At 56.7% G+C, this 20,443-nt stretch overlaps 1 protein-coding gene across 1 annotated transcript; it reads right to left on the reverse strand.

Moving 5' to 3' along the window:
• Positions 1-1,061: 1,061 nt before the first annotated feature.
• VSX2 (visual system homeobox 2) lies at positions 1,062-19,935 on the reverse strand. The gene is made up of 5 exons (XM_070403611.1): positions 19,566-19,935; positions 18,279-18,363; positions 14,416-14,539; positions 2,154-2,334; positions 1,062-1,387 (listed from the first exon to the last, which is right to left on the reverse strand). Exons 1-5 carry the CDS (start codon positions 19,933-19,935, stop codon positions 1,062-1,064), a joined length of 1,086 nt encoding a protein of 361 aa, XP_070259712.1.
• Positions 19,936-20,443: the final 508 nt, after the last annotated feature.

A 20,443-nucleotide genomic window follows, 5' to 3' on the forward strand; every position in this document is an offset into this window, starting at 1 on the left:
TCTCCAGGCTTGGCCTTCCAAGGACAACCTGGGTGAAAGTGGGTCGAGGTCTGTGGCTCCCCAGGTGTTCATTTAACAGCTGGATTGGGTTGCTCCAAGGCAGGGCACATGCGAACCAGTAATTTGTGAGAAGCTCCAGGGGAAGGGTGCCTTGCACAGCAAGTCAGGGTCACAGGCAGCACATCAGGGGAGTCGGTGCTTTAGAGCACAGCCCAAGGGCCCTGGTGGAGCGGGTGGTCCCCCCAGCGGTACAGGGAGCCATGGGGTCGGTGAGAGGTGCCCTTGGCTGCAGGGCACAGGCCCTGGACTCACTACAGGTGCACATGATGTCACATGGGTCTGGCACTGGTGCTGGGAGGAATGGTGGGGCGTGGAGAGGGCAGGTTCCTCGGGGTGACCACGGAGGGCAGCCGAGGGGCCCAGGCTGAGTCTTCCCTCCCATGTTTATTCTGGACTCTGGGCCCCACTGATGGGGTGGAGCAGAGGTTGTACCTGGGCCTACAGGGGTGTACATTCACACGGTGGAGGCCCAGGTCCGGGCCCTCAGGAAGGGACAGGCTGAGGGGGGAAGTTACTGGCTGAGGACTGGGGTGCTCAGGACATTGGCCCTGGAGTGCAGGGCCCCTCCCCCTGACAGGGCCGGGCAGGCAATGGGCTGTGGGCCTGGGGGGAGCAGAATCCACAGGGGGTTAGAGCTGGGCAGAGGGTCTAGAGCAAGAGGACAGTGAGGGGCCGATCCGGACGGTGAGAGTGGCCAGGGATTGAGTGAAAGCGGCTTGAGGGGCGGTGTGGGCAGCAGAAAGGCTTCCGAGGCAGGGCTGTTGGGCTGAGGAGGATGCTGAGGAGGTCAAGACTAGGAAGGGGATACCAGCGTGGTCCAAAGCCTTGGCCAGAACTGAGCTGTGTCTGAGGTCGCCCGGGGGTCATGGAGGGCCTACGGGGCAGGGAGCGGGTGGCAAAGGCCAGGCTGGGCCCGGCCTCGGAGAACACCTCCCGGCACCACAGGCCCGGAGGAGAGCAGAGTCCTGGGCTCCAGTGGCAGCGCACCCTTGACCCTTGACCTAAGCCACGTCCTCGAGCTGCCGAGGACTCAGCTTCTCCACTGGCCTGTCCTCGTCCATGGCCTCCTCTTCCTCGGGCTCCTCGCCGTTCCGGGCCAGGCTGTTGGGCCCGGACACAGTCCCCAGCACTTTGGTGCTGTGCTCCTGCGCCCTGGCTCGGAGCGCCGCAATGCTGTTCTCCCTCAGTTCCTCCTGGGACATGGCCGCCGGGGCGTCCGGGCCCCGCTCTTCCTGCTCCATCTTATCCAGCTTGGGCAGGGCCTGGCGCTCCACCTCGGGCTTCCTCCCCGACTCGGCTGCTGCCTCCAGCGACTTTTTGTGCATTCCTAAAAAGAAGTGTTGGTATTCGGGTTTAGAAAAGCGCCTGGGAAAGCCATCTTGAACTGAAAACGGCAAAGATAGAGAGAGGCCAGAATTAAGGACAAGCAGAAAGCCTTACTTCACACACCACAGTCATGAGTCCCAGGGCTGGGCCAGGGCCGCGGGAGGGCTGCAGACCAGCAACTAGGCACCCGGTTCCTCCCAGCCACGCCCCTGGGCACTGCCCCCCTGCAGCCTGTTCTGTCCCTTCCCAAGCACAGAGCTTGCTCCCCATCCCTCCCTCCTGGGATTCCAAGGCAGGCTGGTGCTCTATCAGACAGGCCCAGATGGCAGGAGAAGGAAGATGGCAGGTGGACAGATTTAGGGGGCAAGAAGGCCTTTGGGCAAAGCCAGAATGTGGCCAAAGGGACCTAGGGTCCCCCAGCCCCCAAGAGGGGCCGTTCCATTCATCACAAGCGCACCTCCCACAAGGGAAGAAAGGGGTACAGACCCTGGGGCACCAGTCACACCCCCCTCACAGGACAAAAGAACCCAGTCAAGGACCTGTTCCAGGATGGACGTCCCAGGCATCATGAGTAGATGCAAGAGAGACACCAAGCCCCGGGCCCAGCCCACACGGAGCCCCCAGGGGAGCTGGGGGACCTGCTCTGGAGGCCTCCCTTCTGCTCGGCTGCTGTGCCAGGTCCCTTTGCTCCAGGCTCCGTCCCCTCCTAGGGGAGCCCACTCTCCTTGCCTCGGGGGCAGGGCCCCGAGGAGGGTGTGGGCTCTTACCGAGCAGCCACGGGGCACAGGAGTCCATGATGCCATCCTTGGCGGACTTGAGGATGGACTCGGGCAGCGGGATGGAGTGCCGCACCATGGCCCCATACAGCCCGTACTCCGCCATGACGCTGCTCCGGCCCCAGCACTTCTCTCGCTTCCTCCACTTGGCTCTGCGGTTCTGGAACCAGACCTGCAGGTGTAGACCAACAGGTCAGGGGTGTGCTCTGAGGGGCCCTGGGCCCAGGCCTCCCCTCCCCTCCATGTCTATCTGGAGTTAAGGTCCCCACCCCTTCCGTGGCCAATGGCCCCATACTCTGGGGACTGCTGGTTTCTCCAGGTCGGTGTCCCTACTCAAGCCCCATGGTACCCAGGGGGTTCTTCCAGGCTCGGGTATCCCCCAGAATGAGGACCCAAGTCCTGTGAGAGTCCGATGGGTGAAATGGGTCTCTTGTTTTCTTTTCTTTTTTTTTTTAGTGGGATAAGGACACCTCTAGGTCAGGGCCCTGCAGGTGAGCAGGGCCCAATGTGGTCCTCAGTTTGCAGCTGAGAAGCCCGACCCAGGTAGTTCTTTGTGCTCAGACCTTAGGGCATAAAGAGAATGTCTTTCTGACTTGCAGAAGGACACGTTCCTTCCCAGGGGCTGGACTAGCCGTGTTCAGAGCTCCCTCCCTCTCCCCCGAAGGCTTCCCCGGAGCATGAAGGTTCCATGAAGCCTGGGAACCGAGCAGAGGAGGGGGTGCTCCCAGGCCTGCGTCAGCGCCCTCCTGGGCCGGGTCCTGAGCCTGCCATCCACACGGCCCTCCATTGGCCTGCTCTCCAGTTACCAACCCAACTCGGCATCCTATTTGAGGGATTGAAGAAAGACGAAATTCTCAGTGGTGGGAGAAGCACATGGGAGTGGGCACCTAGGAAAGTGTGGTGGGGCACGCCAGGGAAGGTTTTATTTCTGGTCCCCAAACCGGTGCAGAGTCTGAATGAGGGGCGGTTGTCCTGGGGGTGCCTGGAGCTCTCCCGCCCTGGAGGGGCTGCCATGCTTGGGGGAGGGGAGATTCCTTGTCTCCCAAACCAGCTCCAGCCACTGACAGGAGCCAGAACCAGAACCAGGGGCCGGCCACTGTTCCTCCAGTAGGTGCGGGGCGCAGGCAGGACCCCAGGCCCGGGGGGCCCCTCTTGTTCCTTCACAGCTCCTTGGGCTCTGTCGCCCCAGAGCAGCAAGGAGCTCTGGGAAGTGGGGAGAAGAGGGGAGGGCAGGGGCGGATTCCAGAAACCTATTAGTTTCCGCTGCGATTTCCATTCCTTCGCCTCGCCGGTCCCCCCCTTCCCTCCGGGCCCCCTCCCCGCCCTCAGCAGCGGAGGTTTCAGCTTTTGATGAAAAATCGCTCCAGCTCTATTCAGGAGGCGGCAAAAGAAGAGTCACCCCCAGGGGCAGCCCTGGGCTGATTGAAAAATAAGTTAATTTCAGTTTGAATCGATGGGCCTCAGGCACTGAAATATCACGGGAAATTAAAGCGGCTGCTCCCCCGAGGGCCGCGGCATTGACCCGCACTAATTAATGCTGGGGAGGCCGCACGAGCCGCGCTGCGAGCCGCTCCCCCTCCCCGGGGGACCCCAAACACTTCTCATTTAACTAATTAGACGGGGAAAATTGGGTGTTAATTTGTTTAGGATTTTTCCCCTTCTTCCCCCGGCAGCTCCCTCCCCGGCTCCGCCCCGCGCGGGGGCGCGGGAAATGAATGCGGGGCTCGCCGGCAGATGGCTGCCCCGGTCACTCTGCAATCTTCTCAGACTTGATTGCTTGATTAGGTCGTTAGCACATTAAAAAAAAAAAATTGCTTGCCGTCTGGCGCTGGCGTGATGAGTGGGACGCGCGGCAGCGCCTGGGTAATTTATCTTTTTATACGGCAAAGAATTTGATTTCAATCTGCAGATATATGGGGCGCCTTTGACACCTGTTTAACATTGCGCCGCTGACAGCTTAACCCTTTGCTGCCTCGGCCGCTGGGAGACCCCAGCCCGGCCTGCGGGGCTCGGCGTCGGTGCGCCCCCGCGGTTCCCGCCGCCGCCGCCAGGTGGCGGAGTGAGCGCCCCGATGGCCGGCGGCCCGGAGTCTGCGGCTGAGCGCGGCCGGCCGTGTCCGGTAGGGGGCGCCCCAGACGCTTCGCCTCGCATGCCCGCTTCCCACAAACAGCCTGCGGTCCCAGACACGCTGTGAAGGATTGCAGAAAGACCGCACCGTCCACGCACTTTAAGTTGACCTGAATGTGTGTTTCTTCATTTGTAAATAACTGGAATCTCTGAAAATGGAAAAGACGCGGCCTCGACGTCCCCGGCCATTCCACCTCGACACTGGCCAGCTCTGTTAGAAAACAATCGCTGATCCCACTCAGGGTGGGTCGCGCCATTGATACCATTGGCTTTGGCACCTGCCCATCTGCTGGGGCCCTCCTGGGGGGCTGGAAGCAACGTGCAGGGCCTCCCCCTGGTCCTGACCCATACAGCCCAGAGTGACACCTGCCAAGGACAGGGTTTCTGTCATTTGAAGGCCACTCGATGGCTGTGCTCTGTGCACTAAAGCTCAGACAGCGGTGAGCAATGAGCAGGGCTGACTGGCCAGGGTCCTGGCTTAGCTCTATGCTGTTTACACTTCCCCCAGCACCGCCTGCAGGCTCTGCCCACTATAGGCCCTACCTAGGGCCTGCAATTTGCCCGAGACCCCTTTCCTGTCCCATCTTCCTTCCATTACACTTGGTCACCCTCTCCAAGTACCCACTTGTCTCAAGCTGCCTTCTCCCACAGAGGAAAAATCCACATACAGGGATAAGCTACTTCTGGTTCCATCCACCTCTCAGAGAAGATAGCAAAGAATGAGCCCCTGGGTGACTGAAGTCAGGTGCCTCGTCTGACCACTTGGGAGGCTTGGGAGGGCTCTTTATGAATCTAAGTAAACCACCTGCTTCCTGATCAGGAGATGACCTTCCTGCATTATACAACAAGGCCACACCCCTTAGCTGGAACGTGTGGGGCCAGACTCCAGAACGTTTTGGATTTTAAAAAGAATGGGTGATGCATAGACCACATGTTACATAACACCCTGCAGCAGCAGCAGCAGCAGCAGCAGCAGCACCATAGTCAGACTCATCAACTCTGATTTCTGCACTAAAGCCTTATATTCACACTAAGAGAGAGAAATAGAAGGTCCAGTCTGGTGTTTGTCACTAATGAGTTTCGATTCCAACTTTACGACAGAACTGTTCATTTCCAGCACAGTTTGGGTTTACAGATTCTGGAGAAAGGCCTGTGGGGTACAGAAAGGCAGATTCCTTCCCTGAGAGTGGGTGCCTGGGAAGGCGCATTGCCGTGGCTTCCTCGGGATCCCATGAGCATCGGTGCTGGAGCTGGTGGCTGGCTTTCAAGTGAACACAGCATCATTCTAAAGCAGGCGGTGCAGCCTGAGCCGGTTTGGTTCAGTGGAGAAAGTGTGAGCCTGCGGACCAAAGGGTCCTGGGTTTGATTTGGGTCAAGGGCACGTACCTCAGCTGCAGGCTCCTCCCCAGCCAGGGCCCTGGTCGGGGCGCGTGCAGGAGGCAACTAATCGCTGTGTTTCTCTCACATCGTTATTTCTCTCTGTCTTTCCCTCTCTCTTCCACTCTCTCTAAAAATCGATGGAAAAATATTTTCAGGTGAGGATTAAAAAAAAAAAGAAGGGGGTGCAAACTTGGGATTCAGATCATATCTGGGGCCTCTAAAAAGAATCATTTTCCTGGGTCTCCTAATTTGGGGAAATGAATAACTGCTCTGCAGATCAGGCTTTGCCTACACACTCCCAGGGGAGTTGGTGCCAGCTGGCCGTCAAACCAGGAATCATCCGGACCCTGGGTTATGAGCTCCTGGAATGCCTGGCTCTCTGCAAAGACCAGATGCTGCTCCAATTTATGGAGGAACCTGAACAGCCAAAACAATTTCTTTTAAGGACAACTGGCAGGGAAGCTGTGGCAATGGTGCCTTGGAGGGAAGTGGACAAGGGGTTAGAATTAACCCTAACCACTCTTCATATTTGTCTTTCTCTTCCTTTCCTGGAAGCAACCAGCATGTGTTCATGGGACTTAAAAATGTGCAAGAAGCATTGAAGTCAGCCAGTCCTGCACTGGAATTCCCAGCTCTGACAAAAACTGCTGTGTGATCTTGGGCAAGTTACTTGCCTTCTCTCAGTCTCAGCTGCTTCAGACATAAAATAAGAATACCTACTTCTCAGGGTCGTTTTGAGGATTAATGAAATAAGTGAAAGCGCCTAAAAGCAGTACTTGTCACACAGAAGGTGCTCAATAAATGCTACTTATTATTTCAGGGGAATCACAGAAAGTCTGGGAGTCTCTGCCCAGGGGCAGGGTCCATCAGTGGCATTGCCTGCCCCTCTGGCCTCCTCCACATGCCCTTTAGTAAGGCTGGACTGACAAATAATGAGAACAACAACAACTAGGGGTATGTGGGGCGGGGGGGGGGGGGGGGGGGCAAATGCCCCTGCAACGCTCCCTACATTGCTCCCTTGAGGCCCAAAATGCAAGAGAACACCTTGCAGAGCCCTGCCAGGTGCTGTGATCAGGAGCTAGAAAACCAAGGCTGGAGAACCCTGCTCTGCCTCCAACTTTGTGACCTTGGGTGCATTTCTTAACCTTTCTGACTTCCAGGTCCTCATCTGCCCGTGATATCCTCGCAGGTTTGTTGTAAAAATCGAACAAAATAGTGCATGGGAAATGCCTGGCACACAGTAAGAACTAACACACTTTGGCTGGATGCTGGGTATATTCTGTAGGTAAATGTGCAATGAGATGAGGCTTTGCTTTCCAGCAAGTGGCCAGCGACACTTTTCACATAAAGCCAGGCCCTCCCACCTCTCAGATTCCTTCGCAGCATTTGGGCCCTTTTTCCTACTTGGTCCCGTGGTCCCGACAGGCCCCAAGTATTCCTTCCGTCCCACTCCCACTCACTCCCTTGACTTTCCACTTTCCAGAAGAGACTGCTCCTCCTCATGGGAGTTGGGCCCAGGACTCTTCAGGAAAACCTCCAACAAGGACCAGAGCCCTGCCTCCCCCTTGAGGACTCTGAGCTCCCACGTAGGGACCCAAAGGTGACACCAGGGGTCACCAGGTTTGGGGTCCTGAGCAAAGATGAGTCGGGAAGATCTTCCAGCTCCAGAAAGAGCCTGGGTTCCTCGTGCATTTCCCCGCAAAGGTGACGCCCCGGCAGCTCTGAGGAAGCCCAGGTAGGATGCCTCTGGCTGCCAGCAGCTGCTCTGGCAGGTGCCTCCACAGCTGGCAGAGAGGGCCTGAGACCCTGTGCCTCCAAGGGCGGACTGCACCTGGGAAGGCTTCTTCCTGAACGGGCGCTCTTCTGCCACGAGGGCACACGTCAGGCAGCCCAGCAACTATCAGCTCTTTCTCTCGAATGTGGGAAACCAGCATGAGCAGCCATGGCTTCTGCTGTCATCACACGGCTCCTGTCTGGCAAAGTTCCCATCCCTGTATCCCCACGGGACAACATGCCCGGGACTCCTTCCCTCAAATAGCTCCCAGGAAACCTCTGCATACCTTCCAGGATTGTACCCCCAACGGAGACATTTTGCACCATCGGATGCTTTTTGCACATTTTGGGCCCTTGGCTAGCCCAGACCCGGCCCTCTAACCTTGCCCCATGCCATCCAGCCTGGCTTTGTCAGCCATACGGCAGTTTCCACCGCATTCGCCCAGCTTCTTCCCTCTCCTCTAGCTGGAAGCTGATTAATCTGGGCCCGCTGCTGGCGTGATTTAACGGCTTCACATTCCATATCCACTCAGCACTTCTGACACCATATTTCAGCACACCCCTTCCAGTCCCAGCTTCAGGCTGAGAAGCCTGACCCTGCTGCAGCCCCTCATGTCCACTAGGGGGCAGCTCCGCTCACTCGTCCTGGGAGCCTCAGGCAGCATCAATCCCTACACACCTGGCAAGTCATTTGTTCCTTATCCCATCTTGTCACCCACAACTCCACTTTCTTCCATTCATATTAACCCACTCAAAACAGAGAAACTCCTTTCCTGAGTCTCTGACCCAGCGTGTTCACACTGGCTGTGCACAATTACCTGCAGAGCTTTAAAAACACACCGACGGCCCTAGCCGGTTTGGCTCAGTGGATAGAGCGTGGGCCTGCGGACTGAAGGGTCCTGGGGTTCGAATCCCGTCAAGGGCACATGCCCGGGTTGTGGGTTGTGGGTTCGGTCCCCAGTGGGGGGCGTGCAGGAGGCAGCTGACCAGTGATTCTCATCATTGATGTTTCTATCTCTCCCTCTCCCTTCCTCTCTGAAATCAATAAAAATATATATACTTTAAAAATATGCTCTGTGACTATTTTGTAATTGCCATTTTGTACAGCTTAGGAAATACAGCCAGTAATACTGTAATAACTATATACGGTGTCTGGTGGGTGCAAGACTTATGAGGGGATCACTTCACAAGTTACATAAATGTCTAACCACTATGCTGTATACCTGAAACTAGTGTAGTATTAAATGTCAATTGTAATTGAAAAATAAAACAAAATTTTTAAAGAAGCTGTGATTCTAATAAAAGTCCCAGGCTGAGACACACTGCAACCCTTTCCTTCCTGGGTGACTGTCTTCTAACTTCTGGAATGGAATTTCCCCAAACTTCATTCCCTTCCCTTGGGCAGGGACCACTTTATAAAAGGCAGAATCAGCCCCAGCCGGTTTGACTCAGTGGATAGAGCCTACGGACTGAAGGGCCCCAGGTTCGATTCCGGTCAAGGGCATATGCCCGGGTTGCAGCCTTGATCCCCAGTGTGGGGTGTGCAGGAGGCAGCCAATCAATGATTCTCTCTCATCATTGATGTCTCTATCTCTCTTTTCCTCTTCCTTCCTCTCTGAAATCAATAAACATATTAAGAAGAAGAAAAAAGGCAGAATCAAGCAGTGCTAGCCAGAGACTCCAAACACCAGGCTGAGAAGACTGGGGGTGAGTGTGGGCTCGGTTCGCTTTGCACACCCACATCCCTGCTATGTAGGCATTAAAATAAGTATAATTTTTGTCAGAAAGGAATCCAGGAACCAAATAAGTGAATGTACAGATACACCCGATATGACCATTCTTGGAAGGAGTGGCCTCACAGAGGAAATAAAGTCAGTCTGGAAACCCACTTCCTCTGCCCAGAGCTGACACCTGGCAGGGGCTTCCAGAATGCCAGGCCCAGCATTTTGGGGGGACACAACGAGGACCGCAGGTCTGAGTCTTATATGGAGACTTGGAATCTCTTCTTCCCCCAACAACGCACAGCATCCCTTCCTCCCAACCCAGAGAGCCTTAGAGCACGGAACTGCGTGCCCGCCAAGCCCGAGGGCAGAGGAAGTGGCCCTTTACAGAGGGGCTGCCCCATCGCTGCTGCTGCCACGGACCATTCGAGCTGATGGAGATAGGCATTCACGTTCCCCTCTCCCAGGATGGTAGTTGAGTCCTGGGTTTGAATCCAGTCTACTGCTTACTTCACCTCTCAGCCCCTCGTTTTCCACACCCAGAAAATGGGTGTAGGAGCATCTAATTCATCTAGCTGTTGTGAGGATTTACTGAAACAGGGTATGGCAAGCATTTAATATCTGGGACAATAGTAAGTGCTTATAATGCCAGTAATAACAATACTTTCATTAAATGCGAAGGCCCCTCCCAGGAAGGGATCCCCCCTCCTTTTTTACAGGTGGGGAATATTGTTATTATTATTTTACAAATGAGTACTTTGAGGCTCAGAGCTTGGCTTGCTGGCAGGGAAACAAAGATGGGAAGGAGGTATGGGAATGCAGACTGGTACAGCTACTGCGGAAAAGAGTATGGAGTTTCCTCAAGAAATTTAGAATGGAATGCCCTTTGACCTGTGATTCCACTTCTGGGAATATGTCCTAAGAGTCTTGAAACACCAGTCAGAAAGAATACATGCACCCCTATGTTTGGAGCAGCATTATTTGCAATAGCCCAAATCTGGGAACAGCCCAAGAAGTGCCCATCAGTAGATGAGTGGACAAAACAACTATAGTACATGTACACCATGGAATACTACTCAGCTGTAAAAAGAAGGAACTCTGGAAATTATTATGTTAAGCAAAATAAGCCAGTCAGAGAAAAACAAATACCATATCATCTCACTAGTATGTGGAATCTAATGAACAAAATAAACTGATGAACAAAATAGAACCAGAGGCGTGGATACACAGAACAGACTGACAAATGTCAGAGGGAAGCGGGGGCGGGGGGGGAGGGAGGACTGGATAAAGGAAGGTGAAGGGATTAGCTAGAGAACATACATGTGTAGCCCAGGGACACAGACAACAGTGTGGGGAGGGTGGGGGCTGGATGGAGGTGGGCAAAGGCGGAGAAATGGAGGACATCTGCAATAGTGTCCACATGCAAAATTTTTTTAAAATATATTTTATTGATTTCTTACAGAGAGGAAGGGAGAGGGATAGAGAGTTAGAAACATCGATGAGAGAGAAACATCGATCAGCTGCCTCCTGCACACTCCCTATTGTGTATGTGCCTGCAACCAAGGTACATGCCCTTGACCGGAATCAAACCTGGGACCCTTGAGTGCCCAGGCCAATGCTCTATCCATTGAGCCAAACCAGTTAGGGCCACATGCAAAATTTTAAATTAAAAGAAGATTGGCAGTAGGTGTGTTTGACTTTTCACATCCATACTGGGATCTCATTAGACATTAGACAGGAGGCCTCGGGCACACGTGGAGGTTTACTTGGATCGGCCCAGAAAGGGTGTGTCCCAGCTGCCTACCTGGGGCTGTTACTCCACCTGTCATGCTCCCCCATTCCACCAACGGCGGCCCAGAGACCCGGTGAGGAAGGTGATCCTGAGACGCCCCCCCCCCCCCGGAAGGGACCCCCTCCTTTTCACAGATGGGAAACAGAGGGGAAGTGATCTAGCTTCTGCTAAGCCTGGTGGTGCTAAGCCAGAACAGAAACCCGAGTCACTGACATCCAGTCCAACAACCGTGCCCTTCCACCTTGAGAATGTCTAACCTCGGACTTGGAGCCTTAATAACTGCCCCGGCCCCGTATCCACACACACACACACACACACACACACACACACACACACACACGGGCCTCTGGCTGACAGCTGGGGGAGGAGACTGGCTCCAGAGTGGTAGTTTTCCATCTTTAGATGCATCATTCCCACCTGAACAGGTTAAAGGAAATGACTGGAAGGGTGGCAGAGCAGTGAAGCAAGTGCTACGGAGTCTAAAGGGACTCCGGTCTGCATTCTGGCGGCTGGCTCCCCATCTGTAAAACGGCGATAGTCATAGTGCCCAGCTCATTGGGTGTTCCGACTTCTTGGGAACATACATACACTATCTCCAGAAAGAAACAAAGGAAACTGGCTACCACTGGAAGGGCTGCTGGGGGGCAGGGGGTGGGAGACTCATGTTTCGTCCCATTGAAGAGGTAATTACTTGAGTGATTTTTTAAAATATGTTTCTTAATTGATTTTTTTTACAGAGAGGAAGGGAGAGTGATTGAGAGTTAGAAACATCGATGAGAGAGAAACATCGATCAGCTGCCTCCTGCACACCCCCTACTGGGGATATGCCCGCAACCAAGGTACATGCCCTTGACTGGAATCGAACCTGGGACCCTTCAGTCCACAGGCCAACGCTCTATCCACCGAGCCAAACTGGTCAGGGCTATTTGAGTGATTTTTAAAAGATTGTACCTGGTGCTCAGTGTGAGCACTGGTTATCTTTATAAAGAAGGTTTGACACAGGCCCCCCACCTGACCTCACACCATCGCTTTCCCACAGCTTCAGGTTAGAGCTCAAGCTTCACACCCGAGGCAGGTGGTGAGCATGTGGGCTTCAGATGCAGACCTAGGTCCCTGTGTCCCCCGCTTACTAGCTGTGTGGCTGTGGTAGCTGTTCTGCCTCAGTTTCCTTGGTCATAAAGGATGCTAATGGTCCCCACCAGTTGCCAGCAGGATTTAATGAGAGCAGAGCTGCAACCGAGTGGGCACTGGGCATGTGCCTGGCACAGCTTGGAACACATCACATCATCGGGGCCACTGTCACCCACATTTTACAGATGAAGAATGGGAGGCTCTGGGGGGCAAAGGAACTTGTCCATAGTCACTCAGCTGGTAACTGGCGAAGCCAGGACCACGCCCAGGCAGTCTGGTTCCAGAGTGGGTGCCCCTAACCACCGCGCCTCCCTGCCTCTCCTGCACACCTCACATATCAGAACACCTGGCACGCGGAAACTGCTCTGCAAATCACAGCTGTGACTGTGGTTGAGACATGCTAACACACACTAAGCCTTTCCCAGGTCACTGGGTAAAATACTTTGGGGCAGGGCTATTTGACAGCTCCTACCTTCTGGGGGCAGCATTTACCAGCCCATAGACACCCCCCAGGGAACTTAAAGAAGCCCAGCATCCACAGTTACACACAATCCACTCACCACCACCTGAGCCAGACAGGTTGTAGGACAACCCACTGCAAGAGACAAGCTGTTCTTTCCTTTCAGTCAATACTGCCAATGGGGGGCCTACCAACAGGGGGGGTTTGTCAGTCTCCCCCCCACCCCCCCACCCTGACACATGTAATAGCCAACTTGGTGCTAATGAAGGCCAGGCTGAGGTTACCTCCACACATCAACTGGATTAGACCTTGGCTTACACACACACACACACACAACACACCACAAACATAACACACACAAACACACACACACACACACACACACACACACACACGAGACTCAGAATCAACACCCAGCCTTACCCACTGAAACCCAATTGGGTGGAGGGTGATGGATCCAGGCCACCATGGATAAAGCATTAAATAGATAATCTGATTATGAATAATTGAGCTTATTGTTAAGTGTCAATGTCTAAAGCCATTGACTGAAATTCCAAATAGATTTCCAAGAGAGAGAAAGACTCAAGCAGCTCACACCTCATTGCCCATCCTCTGGTCCTCCCCTGAGAGAGCACAGAGCCACCCACACACCTTAGGTGGTTCCTTCTCTAGCCCCACCCCCTGCCCCCAACACACATCAAACCTGGAGACACAAGGGACCATCACTGGGAGGGATGCGGGCAGAGAGATTTCAGGAAGTCAGGTCCCCCATTTCCCAGCCTCAGCAGTGAACTACTCTGACTCACCCAGGTGATGGGAGCAGCTTTCATGTAAGGTTGCCATCCAGTAAGGCAAATCCAAATCTCTTGGAAATGTTCCTCCCACTCACTCGTCCTCCTCGAGGAGGCCTAGTCTAGCAATCATCAGACTTCACCTTCTCCCAGAGAAATGAGAAAGCAGCCCACCCCTGCCCAGCTGGGGGAGGGAGGGTTCGGGACTTGGGAAGGTCCTGTTGCTAATGAAGGGAGGCCCCGAGCCCAGCACAGCTGAGGACGTCTCAGCCCAGATCAGTGGCTGGTGATGACCAAACTCTCCCGGAGAGGAGGAGAGGAGGAGAGGAGGAGGGGAGGAGGGGAGGAGGGGAGGAGGGGAGGAGGGGAGGAGGAGGGGAGGAGGGGAGGAGGGGAGGAGGGGAGGAGGGGAGGAGGGGAGGAGGGGAGGAGGGGAGGAGGGGAGGAGGAGGGGAGGAGGAGGGCCTAGTGAGCCAGGCCTGCCAGCACAGGTCCAGCCACATTCTGGGCCTGAACCAGAGAAGTAAAGGAGCCGCAGCTCAGGCAGGGCCAGCTGTTTGGTTGTGAGAAGAGGAAGGAGCCTCAGGTGGATGGAAGCGTGGGGGGAGACACAAGGAGAGAAGGGGCAAGACTACTTCATGGGAAGGGGAGCAGATTGAGGGAAACAGACTGGGGTCAGGGCTAGAAGCCACTGCCCCCACCCCCAGGTACCCAGAAAGGCCTGGGGCCCTGGCCTTGGAGGAGACAGCTGCAGGGAGGGCACAGTTGCCACCACAGAGCCCCTGCTCAGAACCCAGCACCCACCAAACTCCTTCTCCCACCACAGGGCCCCTCGGAGTCTATGAAATGCTCCTCAGCAAGCCTGCGTGGAGAACTGCAAAGGCTCCATCCCCCTGCAGTGCCCACCTCCCATGGTAGGTGTTCAGCAAGTGGGGAGCTGTTCTTCATGAGAACAGGATCCTAGGCAAGCAGTGCTCATACAGGGGTGGGAGATGGGTATCTGGGAGGCTGGTCTGTCCGTGTCCCCAAGAGTGGGGGACATGGGAGGCGAGGGACTCAGGGACTCGGGCGCTGTTACCTGTATCCTGTCTTCTGGCAGCTCCGTTTTCATGGCCAGCATCTCCCGGGCATAGACGTCTGGGTAGTGGGCCTCGTTGAACGCCTTCTCCAGCTCCTCTAGCTGGTAGGAGGTAAAGATCGTCCTGCGGGGAGCAAACGGATACTCAGGACTCTGGAAACGGACGAGGCTGTCCCAGAGAGGGCAGAACGGCCCTTCCCTGTGCCTCCTGGACAGACCCCAAACCCAGGCGCTCAGCACAATCGGACACACATTCCCTCACACACTCACACACACACACACACACACACACACACACGCGCGCGCTCTCGCGCTCCCATGCGCACGTGCGTGCACACGTGTTCGCACACACACTCAGCCTAACCCTCTGGACTTTTCTTCTTTCAAGGATGAGGACCCCCTGTGCCCTTCCGATGGTGGTGGGGGATTATTCCAGCCCTCGGGGGCATCTCATTATAGGAATCTTTCTGGAAGGGCTTGTGGGGAAAGGGTGTTAAATAGACATTTGAGAAAACTGCAGAAGGCCCCTCTTCCTCCTGCCACGCACAGGGCCACAGGCGAGGGGGCGCCAGGTAAATAAATGCCTCACCCGCTAGGACCTGCTCCCTGGGCTCCTCTGACAGTTGATCTTTCACACTGCACCCACCCGAAGTTCAAAGGCAGCTGTGTCCCCAGTGTTTATGCAATGTCCCTCCCTTGCAACCCATGCAACACTCCACCCTCCTCACCTGCCCGGGTCCACCAGCTCCTTAAAGCTGCTCTCCTAATTGTAGGGGTGAGGAATATGAGGGGGAGGGCGCCCTGACCCTTCTGGTGCTCAGAAGCCAAGAGCCACCTTCCAACCATCTCCCCCCCTCCCACACACACACAAGCTGGGGAGGCAACCCAGGGGGGCCCACTGGGGGAGTTGCACTCAGGTGACCCTGAAATAACCTACCTCCACAGCCCCCCCCACCCCCCCACACACACACTCTGAGCAGTGAAGAATCTGATAAAAGCTACACCCTCTTGCCCTAGGAAAATGTACAAACGAATATGCTCCGACACATAACATTTCACTTCCACTATCAGGGGGTGCATGGACCTCCTTTCCTGCATAAACACACTACATATCCACTTGCAGACACAAAGTCTTCTTTCTTCAGACTTTAATTTCACCAAGTTCTGGGTGACCTTTCTCTCAGCCACAAGCCAGCGGGCAATAGCGTCCAGATCCCACACACTCAACTCATAAACACGGTACCTTCCCTGCTGGAGCCTCTGGGACTTGGGACTCTGGGGAAGCTCAGGGGTTTAGAACCCCTGACTGCTGCTCCACACGCCCCCAGCACAGGAACAAGCGCAAAGTTCAGCCCCCGTTCCTTGTGCTGGTTTGTCTTCAGTGTCTCAGAGTCTGATGCAGGGGATTGTGAGGATGAAGGATTCTGCTCATTATAGAAAACGACTGGTTTGATTCTAAATCGTTTCTCCTCTCCTCTTGGGGGTGGGGATGGAATGCTTATGTAAACAGAAAGTTATTTCTTCAGAATTTTGAAGAAATTCTGTTTCTCTCTTGCTATTTACTGAAAGGTCCCCCTACACACAGTGTCAAAATAAACAATCGAAACACGCAAGTCCTTTGCAAAACTGGGGAAACTGAAGCAAGCACGTAGGTGTGGGGGCCACAGCCAAAGAGAAGAGCCAACAATAGGTTGTTTAAGACCCTTCACGTGCCCGCTCTTTGCTTAGGAGAGCTCGAGCTCGCACTCAAAACAAAACAAAGCCAAACTTCCCCCCATTCCTGTCGCAGAGCCAATCCCGGCTCCCCAGGACCCTCCCTGCGCTCCCACAATGTGACCCAGAAAACCTGCTCCTGGTTTTCTGCAGAAACCCAGACCTTCGGGTCCCCACTGTATCCTGCCTGAGCTTTCCGGGTACAGAGATGAGGAAAAGCCGAGACCCCCAAGGCTGTTGGCCCATCCCCTCTCCCCTCTCCAACCCCCATAAACCTGGGTGTTTCTGGGAAATGAGCAATGCCCGTCTTCCCTCACCAGATTCCAGGATCTCTTCCCTGAAATCCCCAAAGGAGAGAAGCTCAGAATAATGTTTGCGTTGTTTTTAAAAAAAACTAATTAAAAACTGCACTGGCCATCGGTAGCCATTCTCCTCCCTCCACTAACCGGCTTCCTTCATGCACCAGAAATAGCCAGAAACCTAGGGCAGGTAGCGAGTCCTCCTGCTCCCTGCGAACCTCCATCGCTCCCACCGGTTTCCCTGGAGGAGAAGGTGGCAGGTGAGGGCAGAGGGCCAGGAGCCTGAGGCATGGCCTTCGGGCTGTGGGTCAGCCAGCTCCCAGCGCCACACAGGGCGGCGTCCTGACGCAGAAACGCTGTGGGGCACCCAGGGTCGGGGCATGCTTTCCCCAGGGCTCTCTCCTTCCCCCTCGCACCAACGCAGAAGCAGTTCAGCAGACCGGTCCTTCCCCCGTGGCCTGTCCCCTGTCCCTGGACTGGGAGGCTGGCAGGACCACCCTCCCTGGGACCGGTATGTCGGGTGCAAAAGAGGTGTCTTAATGAATATTCGTTGGGTAAACGGATGTAAAAAATGACCCAGGATCAGGACCAAAATAAAATGTTTCCGTTTAAAAGAAAACAAAACTAAAACAAACAGCTGACTGGAGAGAAGGAGTGAATCAAGGTCACGGAGAAACCAAGCCGAAGTTCACTCGCAGGCAGGCGAGCCTGTTGGGGTCTGAGGGCTCAGGAAGAGCCATTTAAAAGGTGGGGGTCAGTAGTGCGGTTCCCAAGGGTGAAGGAAGAGGGGAAACGCAGAAAAGCGCCCAGAGAAAGGGTGCGATGAGGCTGAAAACAAACTGGGGTGAAAGAACAAGGAGGTGCGGGGGAGAAGCGGGGAGCTCCCTGGGGTGAAATGCCCTGAGAGCCCGTGAGACCCACCTGGGCGCCCCCCCCTCACAGAGGGAAGTTTGGGAAAACAGCCCCGGGTGAGCGCAGGGACAAGCAGCACTTAGAAAGTCGGGCCAATGTTTGGTTCTTGCCGCTTTATTTTCTTTAAAAGCTTCTGGTAAATTTACACAAGAACTTGGTGCTGATGGCCAGGGGCCTGCGGGCCTGGGGTGATGGGTTCGCTTTTCGGGATACAGCTTCTCGAAGGGATTGAATTTTAACTTTGTGCCAGTAACGCCTCTTTAAAGACGTATTTTTTAAACTCCCTTTTTAGTCTGTACCCCAGTGCAGCCCACTCCACTCCAGCGAGGGCGGGTGGCGTCATCCAGTCCACACATTCCCCCGTCTTTCCCCATTTGACAGACAAGGAAACTGAGGCTCGCAGAAGGGAAGCTACCTTGAGGACCACAAAAAGAGCAGAAGCCTAACGAAAAATGTCCCATCAATGCACATAGCACGCACGCTCGAGCTTTGGGGAAAGGTGGGAGCAAGGCGGTAGCGAACTGAGCACAGGGGCCGCGGGAGAGGAAGGCGGCCGGGACGGAGGGCAGAGGAGCCGGCTCGGGCGGGAGGTGGGAGCCGAGCTGCCCGCGTGCATGGCTCTCGGATGTGCAGGTGCCTGGAAGCACCTGGGAGCTGCCAGCCCCTCTGTGGCTCCGGTTTTCAGCGGGGCCTTTCCTTTCTCCCAGAGGAGGAGGAGAAAGCCTGGCCCGGTGCGCCTCCCTGGCGGCCTCTCACCGTCCTCACGGGGCGCAGCCGGCCCAGGGCCCGGGTGTCACCAAACAACGCCCGCTCCCAGCGCCCGGGCGCAGCCTTGGACCTCAGATCTGACGGCGGCGAAAACGGAGTCCGAGAGGCCCGACCCCCACGGGGGACGCAGGGCCGGGAGCAGGAAGGTGACGGGAAGACCAGGGGCCTTACCTGTGCCGCCGCTTCTTCCGCTTCTTGGTCTGGGCTAAGGCTGACTTGGGCATTTTCCGGTCGCTGGAGGAGACATCTTCAGAATCTGGGAAGCGGACGGAGACATGCGGCAGCAGCGGGGGCGCGCTGGGGAGCCCCAAACCCGGGGTCCCAGCCTACCCCGGCCGCCTCGGGGAGCGGCGGGGACCCTCTCGGCCTCCCCGGGAAGCCTTTTTCGAGGTCGACCCCATCCCTAAGCCCGGGCTGGTCCTGCCCAGGCCGGCGCCCCGCTCCGGAGGTTTGGAGCAGATTTCGTTGTAAGAGAGGCCAAGGCCCGGCGCTCTGGGGGCAGGGGTAGCGGGGGACGAAGCCGCTCCCGGGGTGTCAGGGTGACCCCCGTGACGTGCCGACGTGCCGGGCCCCACGCCCTGCCCCGCGCTTGCAGCCCGGTTGTCCGGGGACCGAAAATGGGCCCCAAGGAGCGGAGCCGGGGCGCAGGTAGCTGGCGCGGCGGTGCCTGCACGATGCTCCCCCGCTCGGGACTGGAGACGCTGCGCTGCGACTCTTTTCGTTGTTTTCCAAATAAAAATAAATAATACGGTAACGAAAAATCGGGGGAATTTCGGGGCGCCAACAGGAGCCGGGGGCCGGAGCGGGCTGGGACGCGAGGCCGAGAAATGGGTCTGGGGAGGGTGTGGCTGGGTCACTGGGGGCCTGCGAACCCCGAGGCGCCGGGATCCCCTAAACAGTGGCGCTCAGGTGGAATCAGACCGGGCCGACCCAGCCGCCTCGGTGGCCGGTTGTCCAAGCTGGTGGGGTGAAAAACCCCCACAAACCCTGACGAAATCGGGGAGGGAGTTTGGGACGGAGAGAAGGAAGGAAAAGACAACTTTGGGCACCGGGGCGGGGGCGAAGCTGGCACCCGCTTCGGGGCCATCAGCGCACGGAATAGAGCGCGGGTTCTCCGGGAGGCTGGGGCCGCCGCGGAGCCGAGAAACTGGGGGCCCCCGCCCGCCCCAAGGGTTCTGACACCCCCCAGCCCAGTTTCCCGGGGTCCCCAACTGGGCGCCGCGCCAGAGCCGGGACCAGCGCAGAGCAGCGCCGAGGCCCGGAGCGCGGGGCGTGAAACCTGGCGGCGCCCGGGGCATCCTCCCGGCCCTAGGCCCCCCAGGCGAGAGCCCCAGGCTCCGGGCGACCCCGCAGCCGGGCAGGAACTTCTGCGCCCGGAGCAGGCCCTGCGGCACAAGCGAGAGCCCGCGGCGGCGTGGGGGTCCCGGCTCCAGCGAGGCGGGCAGCGCCCTCACCTACCCGAGCTGGCCGTCTGGCTGGTGTCCAGAGGCCCCGACGCCCTGCTCAGCGGCTGCAGGTGGACGCTCTGCGGGTCGGACAGCACTTCGAGGAAGGTGGGCTGCGCGTAGAAGCCGGGGAGCCCCCCGGGCCCCAGCAGCCCCATGCCGCCCACTCCCGCGGGGCTGAGTACGGAGCGCGCGGCCAGCAGGTGCCCGGAGGCCAGGCCGTCGAGGGTAGCCCGCGGGTGGGAGCTGGGGGGCTCCTTGTTCAGACCCAGGATCTCCTGAATGCCGAAGCCCGTGCACCTGGCCGGGGCGCTCCCCGGGGTACTCTTGGCCACTGTCTCGCATTTGGGCTTGCTCAGCGCTTCCCCCGATTTCCCTGTCATCTCCCGGCTCTTCGGAGGGGCCGAGGCGCCGGTCTTTAGCTCCCCCCGCCCCACCCCCGCCGGGCTTGCCGCTCTGCGAAGTTGGTCCCAGATGCCCCCTCCGGTGTCTGATGCTCTGGAGCCCCAAGGAGATTCCCCTTTTATCCAACCAGGCGGCAGCCCAAGTGGGGTCAGAGCTGAGCAGCCAATCACTGGGGCCAGAAGCGATTAGGAATTCCAAAAAGCTGGCAGCACCAGGGGCCTGGGCGCTGGGGGCGGGACGCCCAGGGGCAGGGTCCCAGGGCCTGAGCTCGGACAACAGAGTCAGGGCCGGTCCGGGAAGTAGGGTGGGGTGGGATTCTGGCAGAGCCTGGCTGGGACTTGGCCCTACAGTGGGTAAGAGGATGGGCTGGGGGCAGATGTTGGAGACCTGACCTGGCCGGCAGCTCTTTTGCAGGTTGGAAGGGTCTAAGAAAGCCCAAATATAGGACCCCTGTGTGACAGGCAGAACAAGGGAGGGGAAGAGCCC

This window comes from Myotis yumanensis, unplaced genomic scaffold (assembly GCF_028538775.1).
Source record: "Myotis yumanensis isolate MYYU_CA2020_CCGP unplaced genomic scaffold, mMyoYum1.0.hap1 SCAF_1, whole genome shotgun sequence".
NCBI classification, from domain to species: Eukaryota; Metazoa; Chordata; class Mammalia; order Chiroptera; family Vespertilionidae; genus Myotis; species Myotis yumanensis.

Bases quoted from the DNA above. Each gene is read 5' to 3' on its own strand.
- VSX2 (XM_070403611.1), bottom strand. From the start codon at position 19,935: ATGACAGGGAAATCGGGGGAAGCGCTGAGCAAGCCCAAATGCGAGACA. The intron at 18,364-19,565 runs GTAGGTGAGGGC...TCCGCTTCCCAG, and splicing joins CAGCCAGACGGCCAGCTCGG to ATTCTGAAGATGTCTCCTCC. The intron at 14,540-18,278 runs GTAAGGCCCCTG...TGCTCCCCGCAG, and splicing joins CGGAAGAAGCGGCGGCACAG to GACGATCTTTACCTCCTACC.